Here is a 20,267-nt window from a genome sequence, read left to right as displayed (position 1 = left end):
GCCGCCGCCCTGCCAACCTGGTGTTGCTGCTGCACGAGGGGGGAAGGTGGAGTGGGACAGAGCATTCCAGTTAACATGGACAATTTAAGCAGAGACGTTCATTCTTAGTGTTCGTGTTCAGTCTGTAGACAATCGTCCAGTCCTAGCCAGCTTTACGAGCTTTCCTTCAGTGGGTTTAAAGTAACTAAACCCTACACTTACAAGATTTTGGAATATTTCTCAACTCAACATCACTTTTGGTACAAAGGAATAATTTTTTTCTAAATTCTGTTTACAGCGGTCAGAAATGTAATTGACTAACTGAGGACTTAATCCCAGGTTGAGAGCTTATTTAGAAATACTGCTGAGGATCAGAAATTTAAATTGCCCGTGGAGCCTGGGGTTTTGTGGATTGCTGTTGTGGGCTACTTTCAGTTTAAGTGGCTTAAAGAGTTCATTTCTGTACAGTAATTTCCCCTAAGCATGCAGAATGTTTTAGTGATTGTCCCTTTCTAGGAGGAAGGAATGGAATTTCTCTACAATGAGAACACAGTTAAAGGAAGTGCCAACGTCACGGACCGGTGGGTCCTATCCTGCATACAGTCGCTGGTTGGGTTCTTTGAGACCGAAATGGCAGGTATGACTCTCTTGGGCCATCGTCCTGGAAATAAGAATTGTTCTCTTTCTAATTACCCTTTCGACACTTAACTGTGTTTCTTTGTAAACACAGAGGAAGTTTTGTAAACATTTTGAGAGATACAGAACAGTAGATAAATCCTTGTTTGTTTTAACCCCTCAAATATGATACCGTTAAGACTTGTAGAAACATGCTGCTCTGAGGCCTGGGGGTCGGCTCAGCCTCACCCCACTGGCCACAGACACCACATGGGCTTCCACGGTTCCAGCCCACCTCCACCACCTGTTCCCTCTGGCAGGGGCTGCCCAAAGTCCTCAGGCCTCCGGTTTCTTTCTCTGAAAAGTGCCTAGTGCTGTTGTTACAAGGCTCAAACAGATTGTGCACAGAGAGTAGCTGGCAGACAGTAGGTGCTCAAGGAGCACTGTTGGCGTGCGTTTTTAGTCTACTTAAATTATTAAATAAGTAGTCCCTGTCTAGTCCTGAGAAATTAGGGAATACAGAAAAATAGTGACGAGGGATGTTTGTTTCCCCCGTATTTCTTACCTAACAACAATGAATTGGGTCTTGGACACAGGTTGGAAACGTAGGTTATGTTGGTTTCCTTGAGGTTGGAGATAGAACAAGCTATGGGTGAGAAATTCCAGAAACTACGAAAGTAGGATAGGATACCTGACATGGGTCTGACAAAGTTGGTGCAGAGGAGGAGAGACGCCTGCCCTACACGTCCCCTGATGAGGTTAACCAGCCTGCCCCAGCGTGCTGCGGTCATGCAGGCGCGTAGCATTCCCAGAATCCCTGGCGCCTCAGGACTTGGCACAAGAGGGTGATGAGTCCAGGAAATTCCCCCAGGTTGTCAGGCATCCTGACGCCTGCCCCCTACTGCTAAACACGCATCAGATGGATGTTCGACAGGCTGTTGGACAAACTGATGTAAGTGAAGATGGAAATGAGCGTGCAGGACGGAGCTCACCGCACACCCCAGGACACCTGCTCACAGCCTTGCCCCCCTGTCCCTCCTGAGTGATGTGAATTGTAGGAAACAGGTCAGGACAGGAGAGCCATGGCCTGAGCGTGTGCATGCCAGCTGGGGTCGGTCTCTTTGGAAACGAGAGGTCAGGTAGCAGTTGTGTCCACGGCTGACTGCTCTGGGTACCCCGGTGCCACGGCCTGCTGACTCTGTACCCTCAGCCTTTCACGGATAGGGTCCTGAGGTCTGGAGAGTCTGCAGTTCCCGTCAGGGACCCCAGCGTGGCTTGAACTGTGAGGGTTCTGTGTGCCTCCAGTGGTCGACACCTGAGCACTGGGAACTCCGGCCTCCTAGAAGGTGAGGGGTGTAGTGAGCCCTGACATGAGCTCTTTCCTTCAGGCTAGACTCTTACCACCACGTCGCCCCTCGGGGAGTGAGTGGCCGCCGGCACCTCAGCTCTGGTCTTCGTGAGCCACGCTCTGCTCTTGGCACTTCTCACTGTGTAGTTTGCACCAGAGGCCTCATAACAGTCACTGAACGCATTCAGTAATACAAGTTGTGTGTGTTTGTACTTGCTGGTCTGATTCTTGGTGTTGGCGTTCGTTTTTGTGCAACAGAGAGTATCAGTTACAGGGAGGTGAATGGGAAAACCCTAAAAATAGGCCCGTACGTTAAACAAGACTGGCTGAGCACCCTCACCCTCCTGCTTGCCCTCGCAGTTCCTCGGGGGCCTCATGTCTTTGTCCTTTCCTGGGGAGCCCATTCTGCTGGTGGTTTGGGCCGGGCATTCTCTGGAGGGGGCTGCTGGGCTCTGCACTGCTGAGCAGCTGCCCTAGGGTCCAGCTTGGAGGGCCAGAATGTGTCTCCAGACGTCATGGCAGAGGCGCTCTGGTTGGAAAGCGCTGGCCTGTGCTGTGCCTCAGCCCCTGGTTAGAGCTCTCTCCGTGTCTAGCGCATCTTAGCGGAGGGTCAGGGTAGCACCGTGGAAGGAAGTCAGGCATGCAGCTGTGGCCTCTCCACCACGGGCCTGGGGTTTCTGGTTTTCTCACTGACCCCGGGAGTTTGTACGCACTCACAGGGGGGTTCTTGTGCACCCCTCAGGCCCCCTGACAGCCACGTAGTTGATCCTCGGGGAATGCCACCAGGATTGTGTCACTTTGGTTCTTCCTGTCTCCTTAGCAAGCATGGCAGCCCTGGGTGGCAAGGCTGCTTGTGCTGTCTTGCGTCTGGCCTTGCTGCACCCTAGACACTCAACTGTTCTCGCTGTCTGATCGTCTGCTTTCAGCTTACAGGCTCTATACGGTGGTGCCTCGCCTGGTCAAGTTCGTGGATGTCCTAACCAACTGGTACGTCAGGATGAACCGCAGAAGGCTGAAGGTGAGTGCACGCACGCAGGCTGCTGTAGGGACGGGCCAAGTGTGGGAGGGTGACCGTGGAGAAACATGAGTGCAGCCGGAAGAGAAAGGAACATTTTCAAGTGCTTTCAGTTTCTGAAGCTCTTTCTCTTTTCTTGTTTATATTTTAAGTCAACTATATTTATCACGATTTGATAGATAGAAACCTGTAGGTTCTAGAAGTCTGCTTGCATACTTTCAAGATAGCTAAAGACATGTCCTGTCGGAGGGAAAGTCTCAGGGCTGTACAAGACTTGAGCTGAGCAGATTCCCTTAAAACACGAAAGGAAGACAGACAGATACGTGCAGATGTCCCGAGGGACGGCCGTGATCTCAAGAGAGGCCCCGCCTCGCTTCTTCCCTCTAGAGGGTCAGTTATTTATGGACAGCCTGTTGGGCACGCTAGCTGAGACCCATCCCAGGCCCTGACAGGGCCGTGTGTAGATGGCGAAGGCGCCTGTGCCACCGCCCACCAGCCCGCTTCCAGATGTGTGAATGATGAAAGCCCTTCACAAAACAGTAATTTCATTTTTGTTAAAATAGGTCCCACACAGCACACCCACGTGCAGAGGGGCTCAATCTACACTGTTCACAGCACCTGTCTCTGTATAACTTCGTTATAGTTGACTTCTTTTTTTTATAACCTTGGTGTTTTTCCTACAGTGAATTTGTGTCATTATTTCTTAAATATACAGTGTATACGTATTTTTCAGAATAAGAAATCGTACCTAAACATAACTTAAATTTTCTGTCTGTAACCATTTCTGTGTATCACACGCGAGTCGCAGGCACAGCGTCCAGGTCCTCAGGCACGTGGGCGCAGAGGTGGGGAGAGCAGGGCCCACACCGGCCTACTGCCCAACCCCAGACACTGGGCTGTGGCTGCCTGTCCCAGCTCTGCCGTCCTGTCTGCGCACTGTGTGCTCTCTGGGGGTCGCTCTGTCTATTCAACTGACTGGGTTCTAACAGTCTAATTAACGCAAGCTTCTTACTCACTAGGGTGAAAACGGGGTGGAGGACTGTGTTACAGCCCTGGAGACCTTGTTCAGTGTCCTGCTGTCTCTGTGCAGACTGATGGTAAGATGCTGGAACTCTAGCCCTCCGTCCGTCCGCAGCTAGTCTGTACTTGTCCCCCCAGAAATAGAAATAGGAGTTTTAAAACAACTTAACTCCCTAGTTCCTTTTGAGAAATCTTGTTAGCTCATCTGTGTAAGGAAGGGTTAAGAAACATTGGCTTCCAGAGCTGGGTTCTTCCTGTCCACCACCAGCAGCACAGTTTGGGTCAGGGTGCTGGCCTCAAGACGGCAGAGCCACAGCTCCCTGTGAGCGCACCTCGTCTTTGTGTGGGTTCTGTCGTCGTAATAGGGAAGTTCTTGAATGGGTATCTAACCATACAAACACGTCACAGACAGTGTTTTACTAAACGTCTGTGTCCTGTCCCTGTTACTCCAGCCTGAGGTCATGAGCCCTCTGTTCACTTCCTGAACACACACGAACGAGACCGGCCTTGTGCCTGGTGCCTCTCAGCTCACCGATGTGGTTTCTGAGGTGTGGGGACGTTCGGGCCTGGTCCGGGCTCCTGTTTTTATTACAGACTTCCTCTGGGATGCTTCGGGGTCCGGCTGTACCGTGGCAGCGCCGCACGGTGTCCAACCCGCCGAGTTCAGAAAGTAACATGGAGCTGCTCTTTTCCTCTGAGGTCAGTTAGTGATGTCCTTTGTCCTCATGCAGGCACCCTATACACCTTTTCTCACCGAATTGATGTACCAGAATCTAAAGCTGCTGATCGACCCTGTTTCTGTCCAGGACAAGGACACACACAGTATCCACTACCTCATGCTGCCCCATGTTCGGTAAGAATCAGGTAACACGGAAGCCTCGCCTGGGCCCGGGAAGGCTCACATGCCGGCTGCTCCTCAGGCTGTGGAGGGGCTGGAGGGGCCGCCCCTTCCTCACTCCATGCGCCTGTCATTTGGGATGGTCTCCCCTTCATGGAGTCCCTCTTACCCCCACGTCTGTTGTCAGGGAGGAGCTGATTGACAAGAACACGGAGAGAGCAGTGTCTCGGATGCAGTCTGTGATCGAACTTGGGCGAGTGATTCGAGACCGCAAAACCATTCCAATAAAGGTTTGATGCTTCGTTTATATGTTACATGTGCAGGCCCAAATAATTACACCTTTGGGGCGTTTTCTTAAAAGACAGTGCTTCCAGCAATGGCGTAATTTTTTTCTTTTCTCAAGTAAGGGGTGAAAGATTTAATGCTGGCTGAGCCTGAACAGTCTGGAGCTTGAGATTCGGATAAAACAAACATTTTACTTTCCTGCAGTTTCAGGGGCTGGCTGCTTGGTAAACTTCCCCTTCCCTTTCCTCCTAGTATCCTTTGAAAGAAATTGTGGTTATCCATCAGGATCCAGAAGCTCTTCATGAGATCAAGTCTTTGGAGAAGTATATTATTGAGGTAAGAGTGCTGGCTTGACTGTTTGGGTCCGAGTAGATACTGTGAGGTTCACTTTGAGCGCATCATGAATCCTTTTCCTTTCATATGTCAGCACATCCAAATACTTAACCGTCCACAGAGTCTTACACTTGGCTTAGAATCAGTGTGCATTTTTGCCTTTTTACAATATCATTGTAATTCTTTCAAAGTAATTCCAAGAGTGGTGGATTTCTTCACCTTGATTGGATCACTCACTGCCTTCATCCACTTATCTTTCCAAATACTCTTTGATAATTAACCAACAAACTGTTCCTTCAAATCAAGTGACAAGTGAGCATGCCTTGGTCGTGAGCAGCTCAGCCTCCGGCATCGGGGGCTGGGTGTGGACATGCACATGCATGTACACGTGCGCACGCCTTTGGCTTTGTGCCAGAGAGGGCCATGTTCATAGTCTTCAACTTGCGTTTTTTCATGTGACAGTGTTTTAAGATTTTATTTATTTAGAGGCTGGGGGAGGGGCAGAGGGGAAGAGAAGAGAGGGTCTCTCAAGCAGACTCTGCTGAGTGTGGAGCCTGACGGGGGCGGGGGGGTGGGTCCCACAACCCCGAGATCATGACCTGAGCCTAAACCAGGAGTCGGATGGTTAACCAACTGAGCCACCCAGGTGCCCCCTCTTTAAGTCTAGAATCTTCTTTAGTTGAGTTTTGCTCAACTGTCTTGAATGATCTGGACAAGAGGATTTTTAAGTTATGTATAGAATTGTACAGTCATTAAAAATTTATAACATTTCGGTCACCCCAAAGAGAAACCCAATGTCCATTAGCATTCACACATCATTTTTGCCCTCAAGATCCCGCCGCATCTTGGCAACCACGGGTGTAAGCTTTCTGTCCCTGGGTGTGGCTGCTCTGGACGTTTCCTGTAAATGGAACCCAACATCAGGTGGTCTTTTGAGGAGGACTCCTTCACTTGGCACAAAGGGTCCGTTCATGGTATAGCCTGTGTCCGTGCCTCGGTCCTTTATTTTGCTAAGTAGTGCTCTGTGGTGTGGGTAGATCAGATCTTGTTTATCCTTGCACAGCTGATGGACATTAGGGTGGCTCCACTTTCTGGCTGTTGTGACCAATGTCATTTGAACGTTTGTGTGCAAGTTTTTACGGTCACATGGTTTCATCTCCCGCTTTTTGTTCATCGTGGCTACCAACTACAGGAATTAAACGTCCGAAAGGTCACGCTGTCTACAGATAAAAACAAGTATGGCATTCGGCTAAGGGCAGAGCCTGATCACATGGTCCTGGGGAAGCGTCTGAAGGGAGCCTTCAGGGCGGTGATGACGTCCATCAAGAAGCTGAGCAGTGAAGAGCTGGAGCGCTTCCAGGAGAGCGGTGGGTGTCTGCCCTGGCCAGCGCCGTCCGTGGCCCTTCGCGCCACCTCACACCCGGGCTGCTGCCTGAGCAGCGCTGTCACTGAAGTGCATAACAGATAATTCTGATCATGTAGAAGGAGGAGAGACTACAGATGATCCCTGAGCCGTCACCTGTCCGTTGACTGCAGACCAAGTGCCTGCTCTGTGCCAGGGCCAGGCACTGAAAATCCTGGTACAGACAGTCCCAGAGGCACACACTCACGTCATGGTGATCACACCGTAGTTAACAGGTGTCATGTTTTTCACACTTATTTTTATATTTCATGTTTATTTTACTCACTTTTTTATTTTGCATTTTTACTTTACGTGTGGCATTAGTCTGTGAAGTGCTGTTTCTAGACCGTTGTAACGGTTTTCCTTAGTGGGGATGCCTGGTGTTCTTAACCAGTTCTGTTGTTGGCTCTTCACATTGTTTCCATTTTTCCACTCTTGCCAGTAGTATTGCAGTGAGCATTTTCACGTGTAAATGTTCTGTGCAGTCGATTCCTTTGGGCTAAATTTCTAGGTAGAGTGACTGAACCAGATGGGTGGTTAGCAGTGAACTCTGCACATGCTAATAGGAGCCTAGAAGCTACCCTAGTGAGGGAGAATGCAGAGCCCCTGGTATCAGGTTCATTGTTACTGGATGGAGAAAAATCATGATGGTGTTTGGAGGTGTCCGAATGAAGACTGGAATACATTCGACAGAAAGGATCAAAGTAGATTTTGGGAAAGGGACTTAGCAGTGAGGTTTGGAGCTGCTTCGAGGGAGAACTGGATCAGAACTTACCATGATTTCTCTAAGACATCAAGAATTCATAGTTTGGTGTCTTATTTGGGCAAGACTGGATTTGGACTAATTGAGCAAATACTTGTTAAAGCCCTTGTGTTTGGCTGGCCCTGTGAACCGAGAAACGAGTGAGACAGACATTGTTCTTACCCTCATGGTGCTGTTGGACACTGAAGATTTGTGGAAACAATCGTAGTTTTGATAAGTGCTCTGATGGAAACGTCTAGGACAATAGGAGGAGGTTAGGAAAGGGGGCTTAGCCTCTCTCTCCTCTGCTTTGGGGGACTTTCCAGGTGCCTGGGAATTCTCAGCTCTGTCACGAGTAGAATCCCCTGGGGTCTTAGTATGGCTGCTTGATTCTGTACAGCCACCCTGGGGCACAAGGTGTTTGGTTGTTAGGGTTCCCTCTGAAGTTGAAAATCACAAGCACAGGGGTGTCACGAGGAGAGATGGAAGGACTCAGAGTCCTCACATTTGTAGATAAAACGTAAGAAGCCTGGCAACTAAAAGTTGAGTCATTGCTAATGTGATTTGTCTGGCTTCACAAATCTAAGCTGTTTGAACAGATGGTCAAAATACTGAAAAATCATTGAAATAATCCTTATTTGAAACTGAAGACCTACGGCTTCTAAACTACCTTCTGAGTGGATTTCTGCACTAACAGAAAGCAGTACGGTTTTCATTTTTTTTTTTTTTAAGATTTTATTCATTTGACAGAGACAGCAAGAGAGGGAACACAAGCAGGGGGAGTGGGAGAGGGAGATGCAGGCTTCCTCCTGAGCAGGAAGCCCGATGCGGGGCTGGATCCCAGGACCCTGGGATCATGACCTGAGACGTTTAACAGCTGAGCCACCCAGGCGCCCCAGCAAAACCGTTTTCAGGACAGAGTGACATAGTCAAATTGACAGCCCATTGTTCAGACACCAGGAAGATCGTTGTGGGTGACCGCAGCAGGCTTCCTTGAAAATGGGCATTGCCATCCCCCCGCCGCTCCGTTCATGCATGCTGCCTGCTGTGGGAGGATGGCGCCCAGAACTTGACCTGTTGACTTCATCGTCACCCCACCCTGCTCAGCAGATAGCGGAGCTGGGATCCTGCAGCCAGTGAGCGGTGGACCTGGGTCCGCCGGGACTATGCAGCCTGCTCTCTCCAGTATGTCACACAGCTCTGTGTTTATGGTGGGGATGCGTCACCTCCTGGCACATGCCTTTGGACCTGGGGACTTACCTACATGGGTAGATGTTGGCGGTGATTAACTGTCCTCAAGGCAGCATGGGGAAGTGTAAAGGAATGAGTCAGGAGGACATGACCTCTTCAAGTCTCTGCAGCTTGATGCTGTGAAGTTACTAAAAATTGGCATAGTGTGCTGTAGCTGGGCGGTGTGGGGAGGAGGCTGCAGAGGGGCTGGCTCACAGTGGCAGCTGCTTCTCCGACAGGGACCATTGTTGTAGAAGGCCACGAGCTGCATGAAGAGGACATCCGCCTCATGTACACCTTTGATCAGACGACAGGAGGGACGACGCAGTATGAAGCACACTCTGACGCCCAGGTATCTTTCTCTTCCCTAGAATGTGTCTTTACCAAAAGGTAACACAAGAGGAAAAGTATTTGCCTATGTCCGTCTTTCTTGAGTGTTGACAGCTGGTCTCAGGGTACAATAAACCAGGTTTTCATTTTAGATTGGCTTTATTAAATTACTCCGTTGTGTGCTCTTAACATGTGCATTTCTTTAGCATATATGTACACGTTTTGTGACCTGTGTGCAGTTTTCCTAAGTGTTGGGTCCTACAAAATGAACACGATGTAACCACACCCTTCAAGGGATGAGCCAGTCACAGAGACAGGAAAGTAAGCCAGTTCTTACTCTTCTGTCTGACAAGTCATCTGGTAGAAATGAGCACAGAGAGGGGCTCACTGCGAAGCCTGGTGTGGAGGCTGGCTGGGGAGGGGTGTCCTGGAGGAGGATGTGCAGCAGTTTCAGATTCTGGGCTCAGCGCTTTTTGTCGTGATGGATCAGAGCATCTCTTTGCTCTTGACCAGACTTGTCTGGGCAGACAGGTCATAAGCTCTCCAGGGTGGGAGTCCCTCTGTGCATAACCACATGCAGGGGCGGGGCGTGGAGAGTAACACGTGAGAAAGGCCAGCCTCCTCAAATTCCTCAAGCCTGTCACAGTGGCTTGAATTAGATGTGGGCCAAGCTCCATGTGGGCAGATGGCAAGAGAAGCCACCTGCGAAGCCACTAGGAAAGGAGGGTGGGAGAGTACGTAAACACGCTGATGGCGGCCGGCCTGAGGAAGTCAGCGAAGGAAGCGTGTGCTGTCTTCCGAGGCTGCTGGCACGGTTCTCGTGCTGTGGGCTGGGCTGGCCCTGGCCTGCCTCACCGCCCGTCTGCAGTTCTGCCATCATGAAGTAAAGCAGGTTGTTGGCCTTCTGGTTGAGTTTCCTCAGGAACGTCCATGCTGGGGCGCCGGGGGGCTCAGTCGGTGAAGCATCTGCCTTCAGCTCAGGCCATGGTCCCGGGATCCTGGGATCGAGCTGAGCAGGGAGCCTGCTTCTCTCTCTGCCTCTGCTGCTGGCCCTGCTTGTGCTCTCCCTTTCTCTCTCAAAGAAATAAAATCTTTATTAAAAAGGGGGGAGGGAGGGAGGGAAGGAACAAACGAACGAACATCCATGCAGCTGGTGCTTGATTTACAAGTGGATCCCCCTCTGTCGGCGGTGACACGAGTCCCCACTGCGTCTCTGCCAGCGGTGACACTGCATTTCAACGTCGTCATCGACAGCCTTCACGACAGATGGCATAGAAAGTAGATGACGTCAGCATGAAGATGACAGTTTAAATCATATCAAACATGCTGTGGTTCCGAGAAACCGTGTCTTGAATCACAGTGACAGACCAAAGGCCGGAAAGGCTCCTGGCTGAAGAAAACAACAGGGGCCGCCCTGGGGCCCTCACAGGCTCACTGGCTGTGTCAAGGGCCATGTGTCCCCAACCCCACTTCCCGTAAGGGCAGCGACTGCTTGTCACACAGATGGCGGGCAGTTACGCGGGAGACTCACTGCTGCACCTCCTGTGAGCGGCACCCACAGAAGAGAAGGTGCTGGACTTGTCCTGTGGGAGGAATAGCTCCTTACAAAGAAGCACCTGAGCCGTAACAAAACTAGTTAATTTTATCTCCTTTGCTCTGTTAGATGAGTGATTAGTGCTACATGGCAGACTTCTCAGAATTGTGCTGAGTTTGAGAGAACCGTTGCTCCTCGTTGGATTGTCATGCTACGCACTGTTCGTTCCTACAGGTTTTGGTCCTCTTAGATGTCACCCCTGACCAGTCAATGGTGGATGAAGGAGTGGCTCGGGAGGTCATCAACCGCATCCAGAAACTTCGCAAAAAGGTCAGTTTGTCACATTAAGAACAAGCTAACTGGGAGTTTTGTTTGTTTTTTGCTTTTGTTTGGTTCTTTGGTTGTTGGGTAGGACAGGAGAGGCAGGTAATATAAACCATTGTAATTGAGTAATGATAATTAGTCACTCATTTATGGTCTGTTCACATTGTGCTCTGCAGGAAAAGTAGGTCCCTTCCACGCCTTACTCATTCACCCCAAGCTGGACGTGGTTCTTTTGTTTCTCTGACCAGGAGCTTTTTCAGCAAGCCCGTGCCCCTTGTCCACCTCTTTCAGTTCCCCAGGGTTTCCACAGAATCATCTTCTGGATAGATAGCCCTCCTTACTGGCTCAGGTCATCAGAGAAGCAGTGGGTGTCTGAGGAAGGGCTCCTAGCTCAGGGAGACATTGTTGGATGTGGACAGAGGGGTGGTTCTTCCTCACTGGGGAGTTAGGAGCCAGGGCAGGGGCACAAGCTTATTCCCTGCCCCACCAGGTGAGGCAGCGAGGAGCTCCCACCCGTCAGCCCTGAGGAGAGACTCCCTCAGCCTGACTGAGGGGGGTGTTCCCCCCAGTCCTCCTCAGGCCAGGTGTCTGAGACCTGTAGTTCTGGGTCTCGGGAGCCCACTACAGCGGGTTAATGGGATGCTTGTGATCTCTACCTCAGCTCAGAGTTTTGTGGGTGGGTTTTTGCTCAGTCACTCCTTTGTTTCAAGAGGAGGATTGGGCAGGAGCTTGAATGCTCCCATAATGATTCAGCACAGGCCTGTCAGCCCTGTTCAACAACACCATACATTTTGATTAACAAATGTGCTTCTCTTTTAAATTTTCTGTACGTGTTTCAGTGCAATCTGGTTCCAACTGATGAAATAACAGTTTATTATAAAGCGACGTCTGAAGGGAAGTATCTGAATAATGTTATCGAAAGCCACACGGAGTTCATATTTGCCACCATAAAGGCTCCCTTGAAACCGTATCCAGTTCCAGTGTCAGATAAAGTCCTTATTCAAGAAGAAACACAGGTGAGTTCTGGGTTTGTTGAACTGTGAAGAGACGTATGGTTAGATTTTACGTTGTTTGTGGAGTGACCTCTTGTTATTCTGCCCCCAGTAGCGACTGGCGTTATCCTCAGTCCTGAAGTACTGCTTGGGTTCGGGGAGGGGTGTCCAGAGTGGAGAGGGAGGGAAGGTGGAGCTGTTCTCACAGCAGTTCTCCTGGGGAAAGTAGCCAGGAGGTGCATGAGGGTTGCCAGGAGACCTGGGGCTATATGGCCTGCTTTTCCTAAAACTAGAGAAGTTAATATTGTGGACTGTGGGACTGACTGTTCAAAGCAAACAACAGTTGAAGAACAGTTAACTTTTATGGTAGTAGGTTTTACGTAAAATTACAGTTTCATTTCCTGTTGGCACATTCTGGATGCTACTATGAAAATTTGATACCAAGACATGGAAATTTGATACCAAATTCTGAATTTCATAATTCAGAAATAGGTCATTTATAATAGGGGAAGGAGTTCCTTTCTGTGTCACTGACTCCGCTGTGTATTCTTGTCTCATTCCTCCTTTCTGTAGAAGGGGACAGATGGGACAGACAGGCCGGGGCTGGATGTCACTTTGTCTTTTCAGTGCAGCAAGTTACAAGATGGTTTTATTCTCTACTCTGCACATTTTTAAAAGAACAAGGTGAAAAGAGAAATGTGAAGAGAAAAGTCATAGCTTTTGACTGTTTTGGTAATGGGACTGAATATGCTCTCAGAACCGTTCAGAGCGCTCGGTGTGGGAAGTACCTGCTGTGTTGGTTGGCGACACTGTGGTCAGTGCCGCAGGTCCTCAGTCACATACTCTCATGTGCTCAGTTAAAGGGCTCTGACCTGGAAATTACCATCACCAGAGGGTCGTCCCTGCCTGGTCCTGCTTGTGCGTATGTCAACCTCAACATTTGTACAGATGGCAGTGAGCAAGGTAAGGGTGTATGAATCCCGTGGCTCATACTTTACTTTTCAGTTAAACTTACAAATGTCTTTAAGGGTATTATAAGAGAATTAGTAAAATCATATAACTTACTTTCTAATTGCCATCAGAATGAATCCACAAAAGTAAATGATTAGACTTGCACTTCCAGGAAGATGGAGTAGACATACTTTTCCCTATTCTTTCCACAAAGTACAGCGAAACACCCTGGGTGTGATACATGAAAACAAAGGGGTAGGGAGGAGGGCTGGTTTTTCTTTTTGCCTCATAGATCCCAGACTTGGAAGCCGGCAACCTGTAAATGCCTAGTGCAGACAAAAACACTCCAACAAAATCCTGCTCTCTTTAGACAGAACCAGGAGGGGTGCAGCGTGGCAAGAGAAAATTCGTAGACAGTATCTGTTCTACTCCAGACAGACAAACACAACAGAAGAAACCGGCCCCACTTACTCCCACCAGCAAAGACCAAGTGGGGAGCCTAGACCTTTTTCAGGCTCCTGCCACCTCACGGTGTCAGAGAAGCCCGCATAGTGAGCTGGGACTTCATCCTTCCTCGGCGGATCAGGTCTTGATCTCAGGATTGTAAGTTCAAGCCCCACATTTGGTTCCCTGGCATGGAGCGTACTATTAAAATTATGTGACAGAACATAAAGCAGCCGTAATAAAAATGTTCCACAGAGCAAATGAAACAAATGAAAATAGGAAGCCTCAGCTAAGAAGTGGGTATCAAGAATCAAATGAAAATTTTAAAACTGATAAATACAAGAGTAGAATAAAAACCCAGTGGATTGGCACAATGACAGAATAGAAGGGACAGGAAAGAGTCTGTGAACTGGAAGATAGAACAATAGAAATTACCCATTCTCAACAAAAGACAGTTTTTTTAAAAATCTGAAAAAAAAATGAACAGAGTCTTAAGGATTTATGGGGATATTAACAGAAATTTAATATTCTGTCACTGAATTCTGGGAAAATGAGAAGGAACAACAGGATTGAAAAAGTATTCAGAGAAAAATAATGGCTGAAAACTTCCTAAATTTGGCAGTACACATACACCTGCAGATTCAAGAAGCTGAGAGAACCCAATAAACCCAAAATATTTCGCATTGAGACGTGGCATAGTCAGACTTCCGAAAGCTGAAGACAGAACATCCTGAAAGCAGCGAGAGATATGCTCCCCTAACTTACAGGGACAACAGTTGGAACGGCATTGGATTTCTCATCAGAACCTTGGAGGCCGGAAGGCAGATTGCTAGAAGAGCGTTATTGTTGACCCAGAATTCTGCGTCAGGCAAAATTCTTTCAGGTGAAGGGAAATCAAGACATCCCCAAATGAAGGGAGACTAGAAGAGTCCGTTGCTAGCATGCCTTCTCCTAAAAAATAGGTAGAGGAATTTCTTAAAACAGAAAGAGAATGACAGAAGAAGAAATGTAGGGACATCAGGACAGAAAAAATAGCAATAGAAAGAGTCAATACAGGTAAATTCAATGGACTTTTCTCCTTAAATTTTCTAAATTATTTGATGGTTGTTAAAAAACTATAACATTTCAGTGTATATGCAAGAAATATTTAAGAAAATTAATAGGAAAGAGCAAAGTGATGGAAGGGAGGTCAGGTTTCTGCTTCCCTCAAACTGGGCAAATGCCAATACCGGTAGGCCAGTTGTTACGGGCATGTGAGCTCCCACCTGGTGCAGCCACTAAAACAGCCTGCCTGTTCCTGGAGATTCACACAAAAACACTACAGAAATAAAAATGGAGTCTAAAGGATGTTCACATAACCCACAGGAAGCCTAGAGAAGGAAAACAGACAAGTGGAAAGCAGAAAATATTTTGGAAAGCTTAATCTTACCATCAGTAATTACACTAAATGGGGGAGGGGTCTGGCTGGCCCAGTCGGGGCAGCACATGACTCTCTTGGTCTCTGGGTCGTGAGTTCAGGTTCCACCTTGGGCATAAAGAACAGTAATAGGGGCGCCTGGGTGTCTCGGTGAAGCGTCTGCCTTCAGCTCAGGTCGTGATCCTGGGGTCCTAGAAGGAGCCCCACCTCGGGCTCCCTGCTCAGCAGGGAGCCTGCTTCTCTCCTCTCTTCCCCTGCTCCCCACTTGTGTGCACGCTTTCTCTCAAATAAATGAACAAAATCTTTTTTAAAAAATTAAACCAAGAATGTTTATGTTCATTTCAGTAAAGTAGCCTTCATAGTAAAGAGAGTCACCAGTGACATTAAATAATGCTACAGATGTCAGTCCACAGGGAGAGCACAGTGATCCCAGATGTGGATGCCCCTAACAGCAGAGCTGCAAACCACAAGAGAGAACTGACACCCTTAAAGGAGAAAGAAAATTCAGTTTCAGTTTGAAAATTGAATATATACCTCTTTCAGCAGTTGATAGAAGAGCTAGACAGAAAACCAGAATCAGATCAGCATTAATGGAACAGCCCACCCAGCAGCAGCAGAATGCACGTTCTGTTCAAGCTCCCGCGGCACATTCACCAAGCTGGATTGTAGGCTGGGCCGCAAAACTCATCAGCACATTTAGGGATTGAAGTCATCTAGAGTATGGTGTCTGACCAGTTACTGATTCCTGCTTTGTGAACGATCCGGGGAAAAGGATGAAAGTATGAGCTACAGGGCAGGAGGTGGTCCTTGCAAACATCCCCCAACCCCCAGTGTGTCCAGAATGCACAAAGAACTCTTCCCCACTCACAGTTTAAAAAGATCCAGTTAGTGGGGAAGAGACATGAGCAGACATTGACCAGGAGGAACATACAGGTGGTGTGTTCTCCTGGATTTTTCTTTCAAGTTTAACTTTTTTTCCTTCAGTTTTACTCACATTTGTGGTTCTTTAGGTGGAGTGTTGCTTCTGGAAAATCCAAAAGGAGATAACAGGTTGGACCTTTTAAAGCTGAAGAATGTTATTACTAGTATCTTTGGGGTGAAAAATACCGAGCTGGCTGTCCTTCACGGTGCCACAGGTATGTAGAATGTCAGGAGATGTCCTCTGACACCAGGTGGATCGTTTGGTATGCTCCGCAGCCGTGCCTTCCTCCCGAGTCTGGGTTGGCCCGGCCCTCGGCAGCCCTGCCGCAGCGTCTCTGTGCCCCTGCTGGGATGGTGACAGCATCTGGCACTGTGAACCTGCCCGGATGGACAGCATCTCTGTGCCCCCAGAAGGTGGAGCTCCCATCCTGTGCACTCCCTGTTGGCCATGGGCTGGGGTCCAGGCCTCAGGGACTCCCTGCTGCACTTTGACTTTAGTAAGCATGGTGCCTGTGTCGTAGTAGGCCCGGCTCCTCAGTAAGACGAGCCTAAAGTAAGACGTGTTGAAGCCCTTCCCCTGCACACTGCCAGATGTGACCTGTGGAGACAGGGTGGTCGTGGGTGTGATGAGATAAGAGGGGTGTCCCCAGAAGCACACAGGGACACAGCCATGTGATGGCAAAGGCAGAGCTGGAGTTGGGGAAGTGCAGGCAGATGGCTGGGAGGCTCCAGGAGCTGGGAAGAGGACGGGGAGGGCCGCCCTGCAGGCTTCAAGGGGGCAGGGCCTGTGGGACACCATGATTCTGATGTCTCACCTCCGGGACCGGAGCCCCGAGTTGTGAGACTTAACAGCAGCCACGTGACAGGAGTACACCCTCTTTAGTAAGAACCTGGATGCTCATTTCAGGAAATTCTGAGTAGCTGAAAAGAGGAGATGTAATTGGCCAACAAACGGGTGCTGCTGGGCCTGACAGGAGGAGCCGCCAGATGGGCAGAGAGAGATTGGGGAAGGCTCATGGTGTCAGATGCTGTCACTCTCTGACCCGGCCCACAGGAGTTCCGGGAACCACAGTTGTTGGTCCAGAGTGGAGGTCCTATAGCCCGTTCCTCAGGGACCTGCCCCAGCCATGTTTGTGACCCTAAGCAGCATTCAGTTTTAGATCAATGAGATCTGCATGTGTCCCTGTGTCTTGCTGTTTTTCACATGTGTTTGTGAGTCAGATGGTCTGGTTTTTTCTGACTATAATCACCATGTTTTAATATAAGGCTTAGTATTCTGACATAGGAGATTTCAAGAGAATCTGTACTATCAGGGAAAATACTAAAAGAAAAAACAGTCTGCTGTATATTTTTGTTACTACTGTTACGTGATTTGTTTTGCAACATTTGCATCTCCTGCTATTTGCATGTCATTTAAGCCTCATTTTATAGAGAAGGCGATGCCCTTTGATAAAGAGAAATTAAGCGGAAAGTATCACTGCAATGATAAAGGATAGTTTAATAATTAAGTAGGAACAAGTAAATGACTTCAGCTCTGCACTATATACCCTGAAAGAGTGATTTGTTGCTGTTTTTGTTGTTACTTCTAGAAATACGAAACCAGACTGACTTACTGAGTCTTAGTGGAAAAACACTTCGCGTGGCCGCGGGGTCGGCCCCTGCTGTGGTGGATGGCCCCAGCCCTGCTCTCTGCCGCTATATCAACCTGCAGCTCCTGAACGCAGGCCCGCAAGGTGCGCCTCCCCCAGCTGCCAACACCTGCCCCGGCAGCTGGCGGTCGTGGGGGGCTGGTGTCAGGGTTTCCTTTCACGGTCCACCTCTTACGTGGTGCTCAAAGGTGCACACTCCCATCTGCCCTGGGGAGCACACACAGGCTTGCTTCCCTTGGTGTGCTTGTGTGGAAACACCCTCCATCTGGCAGAGTCAGGAGATGGGGTAAACTGGCACGTGAACATTACTGCTAAATGAAGTGGAATTAAGTGCCGAGCCACTTGAGTTTAATTTTGCCTTATTCTTTTTTCCTGGAAAGTGTTCTGAATCTGTTGTACACATCCATGCCTTGGTCAGCAGACTTAGATGAATGTTTATTTTTCCTTGGTATCTGGGCCCTTAACTGTGCACAGTACGCGTTTATGGAATCTCTCTTCCCCTCTGCAGACTGGACGCCCGGCCCCCTGAGCCCTGCTGTCTCTAGGAGCCTCAGCTCTGTACAGGGGCCATTGCGGGAGGGGGAGGGGGAGCGTGGGGTGGGGAAGGGTGTGCGGTCTCAGGACCTGACCCAGCGGTGGTCTTCTTCACAGAGTGTGTGAAGGGAACAGTGGGCACGCTCCTGCTGGAAAACCCACCCGGGCAGAACGGACTCAGCCACCAGGGCCTTCTGTATGAAGCAGCCAAGGTGTTTGGCCTCCGCAGCAGGAAGCTCAAGCTGTTTCTGAACGAGACTCAGACACACGGTGAGACGACAGCACGTCCTACATCTGCTTTGTTTCTGGTTTTCTGTTGTCTCTTTTTGCTCTTTCTCCAGAAATTTGCCATATTAGAGTATTAAAATAATAATTAAAAGGATGATTGCTTTTTGGTTTGAAAATAACCTCAAAATTATATTGGTAAGTTAATAAAAACACATGCTTCTAGATAAATCAGCATTCTTTGCTGATTCTAGGATCATTCTCTTCCCCGAGGATCGGAACGGGGACGGTACTGTAAAACAGCAGCTCGTGGGAAGCTTGTAACTGGTGTGCCGCCGCCTTTACCACGTGCAGAGCCTGCTTGCGGGCTCTTTCTCAGCAGCGCCTAACAACGGAGGGCCCGGCCCTGTCACTGAGGAAGGAGGCGGCGGTGGCCCCTGGCAAGGCTGGTGAGCCTCGCCCCAAACCCACTCTGGTCTTAGCATCTCGGTCAGAGTTGCTGGCCGTCTCGTCAGCCCCATTCTTTTCCTTCATCCCTGTCACACGTCGGGGCGCTCCCCATTGCGTGGCTGCTGGTGGAGCCCTTTCCCCAAACAGCTTCTCTGTGTGTGGACATCCCTCCCGTCACCGTAGCTCAAACCTGTTTATTCATTCAGCCTTGCAGCCTGGGTCTGCTGGATGCTGTGACAGCATCTGGCACCTCAGTGATGGTGAAAAGGCGCCCAGAGTTATGTCTTGCCGTTGGTTCTCCGCAGGTTGAATGTGCTATGCCCAGGTGTACATGTTTTGGTGAATGGGCTTCTTCATTCTTTCTCAGAGCACCCACCCCTGTGCGCACGCCACCCGTCCGTCCCTAAGTGTGTCTCCTTCAGCCGCTGGAGCCTTGGTGTGTGAACCTGGGTGATGAGTCCCGACCGCTCCGCAGCGTCTGTGTCTGGCTCTGAGGATCGCTGTGTCTCTCCCTACAGTGGCTCTGTTGCCTTTCAGAATGCCGTGTAGCTTTTTGTTGACACCCCGACATGAGGTATTAGGGCACATGACCTGAGGTGAAGAGTCCTTTGGGATGAAGCTGTATGTCTGTCTGGCATCAGAGGTGTCCGTGCTTCTGTCTCTTCCGGCTCTAACCCTGTCGTCGTCCTGCAGAAGCCTGCAGGGGATGGGACTTGTTCTGTAGCTTTGTGATGAGTGCTCAGTCTCCAGGGACCCTCCAGCTTCTCTGTCTCTTCCTCCGGTGAGAGAGGGTCTGGCAGGGCTGAACCGGGTATGTCCCTTCCTCCAGGCTGGTGAGGCCCTGGTTTAAAAAACAGTACTTAATAATCAGGAACGACTTGTGCCATTTTGCTGGGGTTCTTGTTCTGATAGTCTTACACCTGTTTTCTCCCTCGTGTCCTCCAAAATTGCCTCCTTAGGGGTCCAATTTTTTTTTTGTAGGCGCACTATCTCAATTCCCTTCTCACTTCCTTTTGTGTATTTCTTTCTTGCTATTTTCTTAGTGTTTATCACAGGAATTACAGTTAACATCCTAAATTAATGACAGTCTGGTTTGAATCAATACCAATTTGACTTTAGTTGCAAAAACTCTGTCCCCGTTTATATTCTTGTCAGAAACTCGTCGTGTGCCCCCAAACATAAATTTTTAATTGTGTCTCATGTATTCGTCTTTTAAATCATGTGGAAAACAGAAAGTAGAGTTATAAACCAGACACGGGGCAGCATGTGGAGTTACCGTCGGCGTCCTTGCGTCCCGGCCTGAGGCTCTCCGGCGGTGCTTTTGTTTATTTGGGATGTCTTCACTGCCCCTCAGCTGAGCCTTCACCCCCTCATCAGCCAGATTTGGCCTGAAAAGCTCTTATTTTTTCAGAATTGGAAGCTTCGGGGTCTTCCCAGGACTTTTCTGTGTGTGCGTCTGGGCACACGTGTGGCTTTCTGAATCACGCTGTCCTTGACTTCGCCCCCAGACTGTCAGCCATCTGTCATGTGCTGCATCCGTGACCTTGTGCCCCTGGCAGCTGTGGGCTTTTTGTCTGTCTAACAGTATTTCCCTGCAATGCCTGCACTTTTCCTCCCTGGGAGAGTTCCAGGTTTGGCAAAACAGAGAAAAGCACCAGATGCGAGCCCCCCAGGCGGCCCCCAGTCAGG

At 49.3% G+C, this 20,267-nt stretch overlaps 1 protein-coding gene across 4 annotated transcripts in view; it reads left to right on the top strand.

Annotated features, from left to right (window-relative positions):
- Positions 1-20,267, top strand: part of IARS1 (isoleucyl-tRNA synthetase 1) — a 64,065-nt gene that overhangs the window by 39,835 nt on the left and 3,963 nt on the right. For 3 of the 4 annotated variants that reach the window (XM_011235347.3, XM_019808397.2, XM_034647371.1), the window contains exons 20-33: positions 496-616; positions 2,869-2,960; positions 3,977-4,054; positions 4,709-4,830; positions 5,003-5,105; positions 5,353-5,436; positions 6,626-6,800; positions 9,047-9,159; positions 10,906-11,001; positions 11,835-12,011; positions 12,845-12,950; positions 15,810-15,935; positions 17,310-17,453; positions 18,021-18,173. In XM_011235347.3, coding sequence (XP_011233649.1) covers positions 496-616; positions 2,869-2,960; positions 3,977-4,054; positions 4,709-4,830; positions 5,003-5,105; positions 5,353-5,436; positions 6,626-6,800; positions 9,047-9,159; positions 10,906-11,001; positions 11,835-12,011; positions 12,845-12,950; positions 15,810-15,935; positions 17,310-17,453; positions 18,021-18,173 — 1,690 coding nt within the window. The remainder of the gene's footprint in view (positions 1-495; positions 617-2,868; positions 2,961-3,976; positions 4,055-4,708; positions 4,831-5,002; positions 5,106-5,352; positions 5,437-6,625; positions 6,801-9,046; positions 9,160-10,905; positions 11,002-11,834; positions 12,012-12,844; positions 12,951-15,809; positions 15,936-17,309; positions 17,454-18,020; positions 18,174-20,267) is intronic. The other variant, XM_034647372.1, reaches the window with a different exon arrangement.

Source organism: Ailuropoda melanoleuca, chromosome 17 (genome assembly GCF_002007445.2).
Source record: "Ailuropoda melanoleuca isolate Jingjing chromosome 17, ASM200744v2, whole genome shotgun sequence".
Classification (NCBI taxonomy): domain Eukaryota; kingdom Metazoa; phylum Chordata; class Mammalia; order Carnivora; family Ursidae; genus Ailuropoda; species Ailuropoda melanoleuca.
This window is presented reverse-complemented; position numbering and strand designations above follow the sequence as displayed.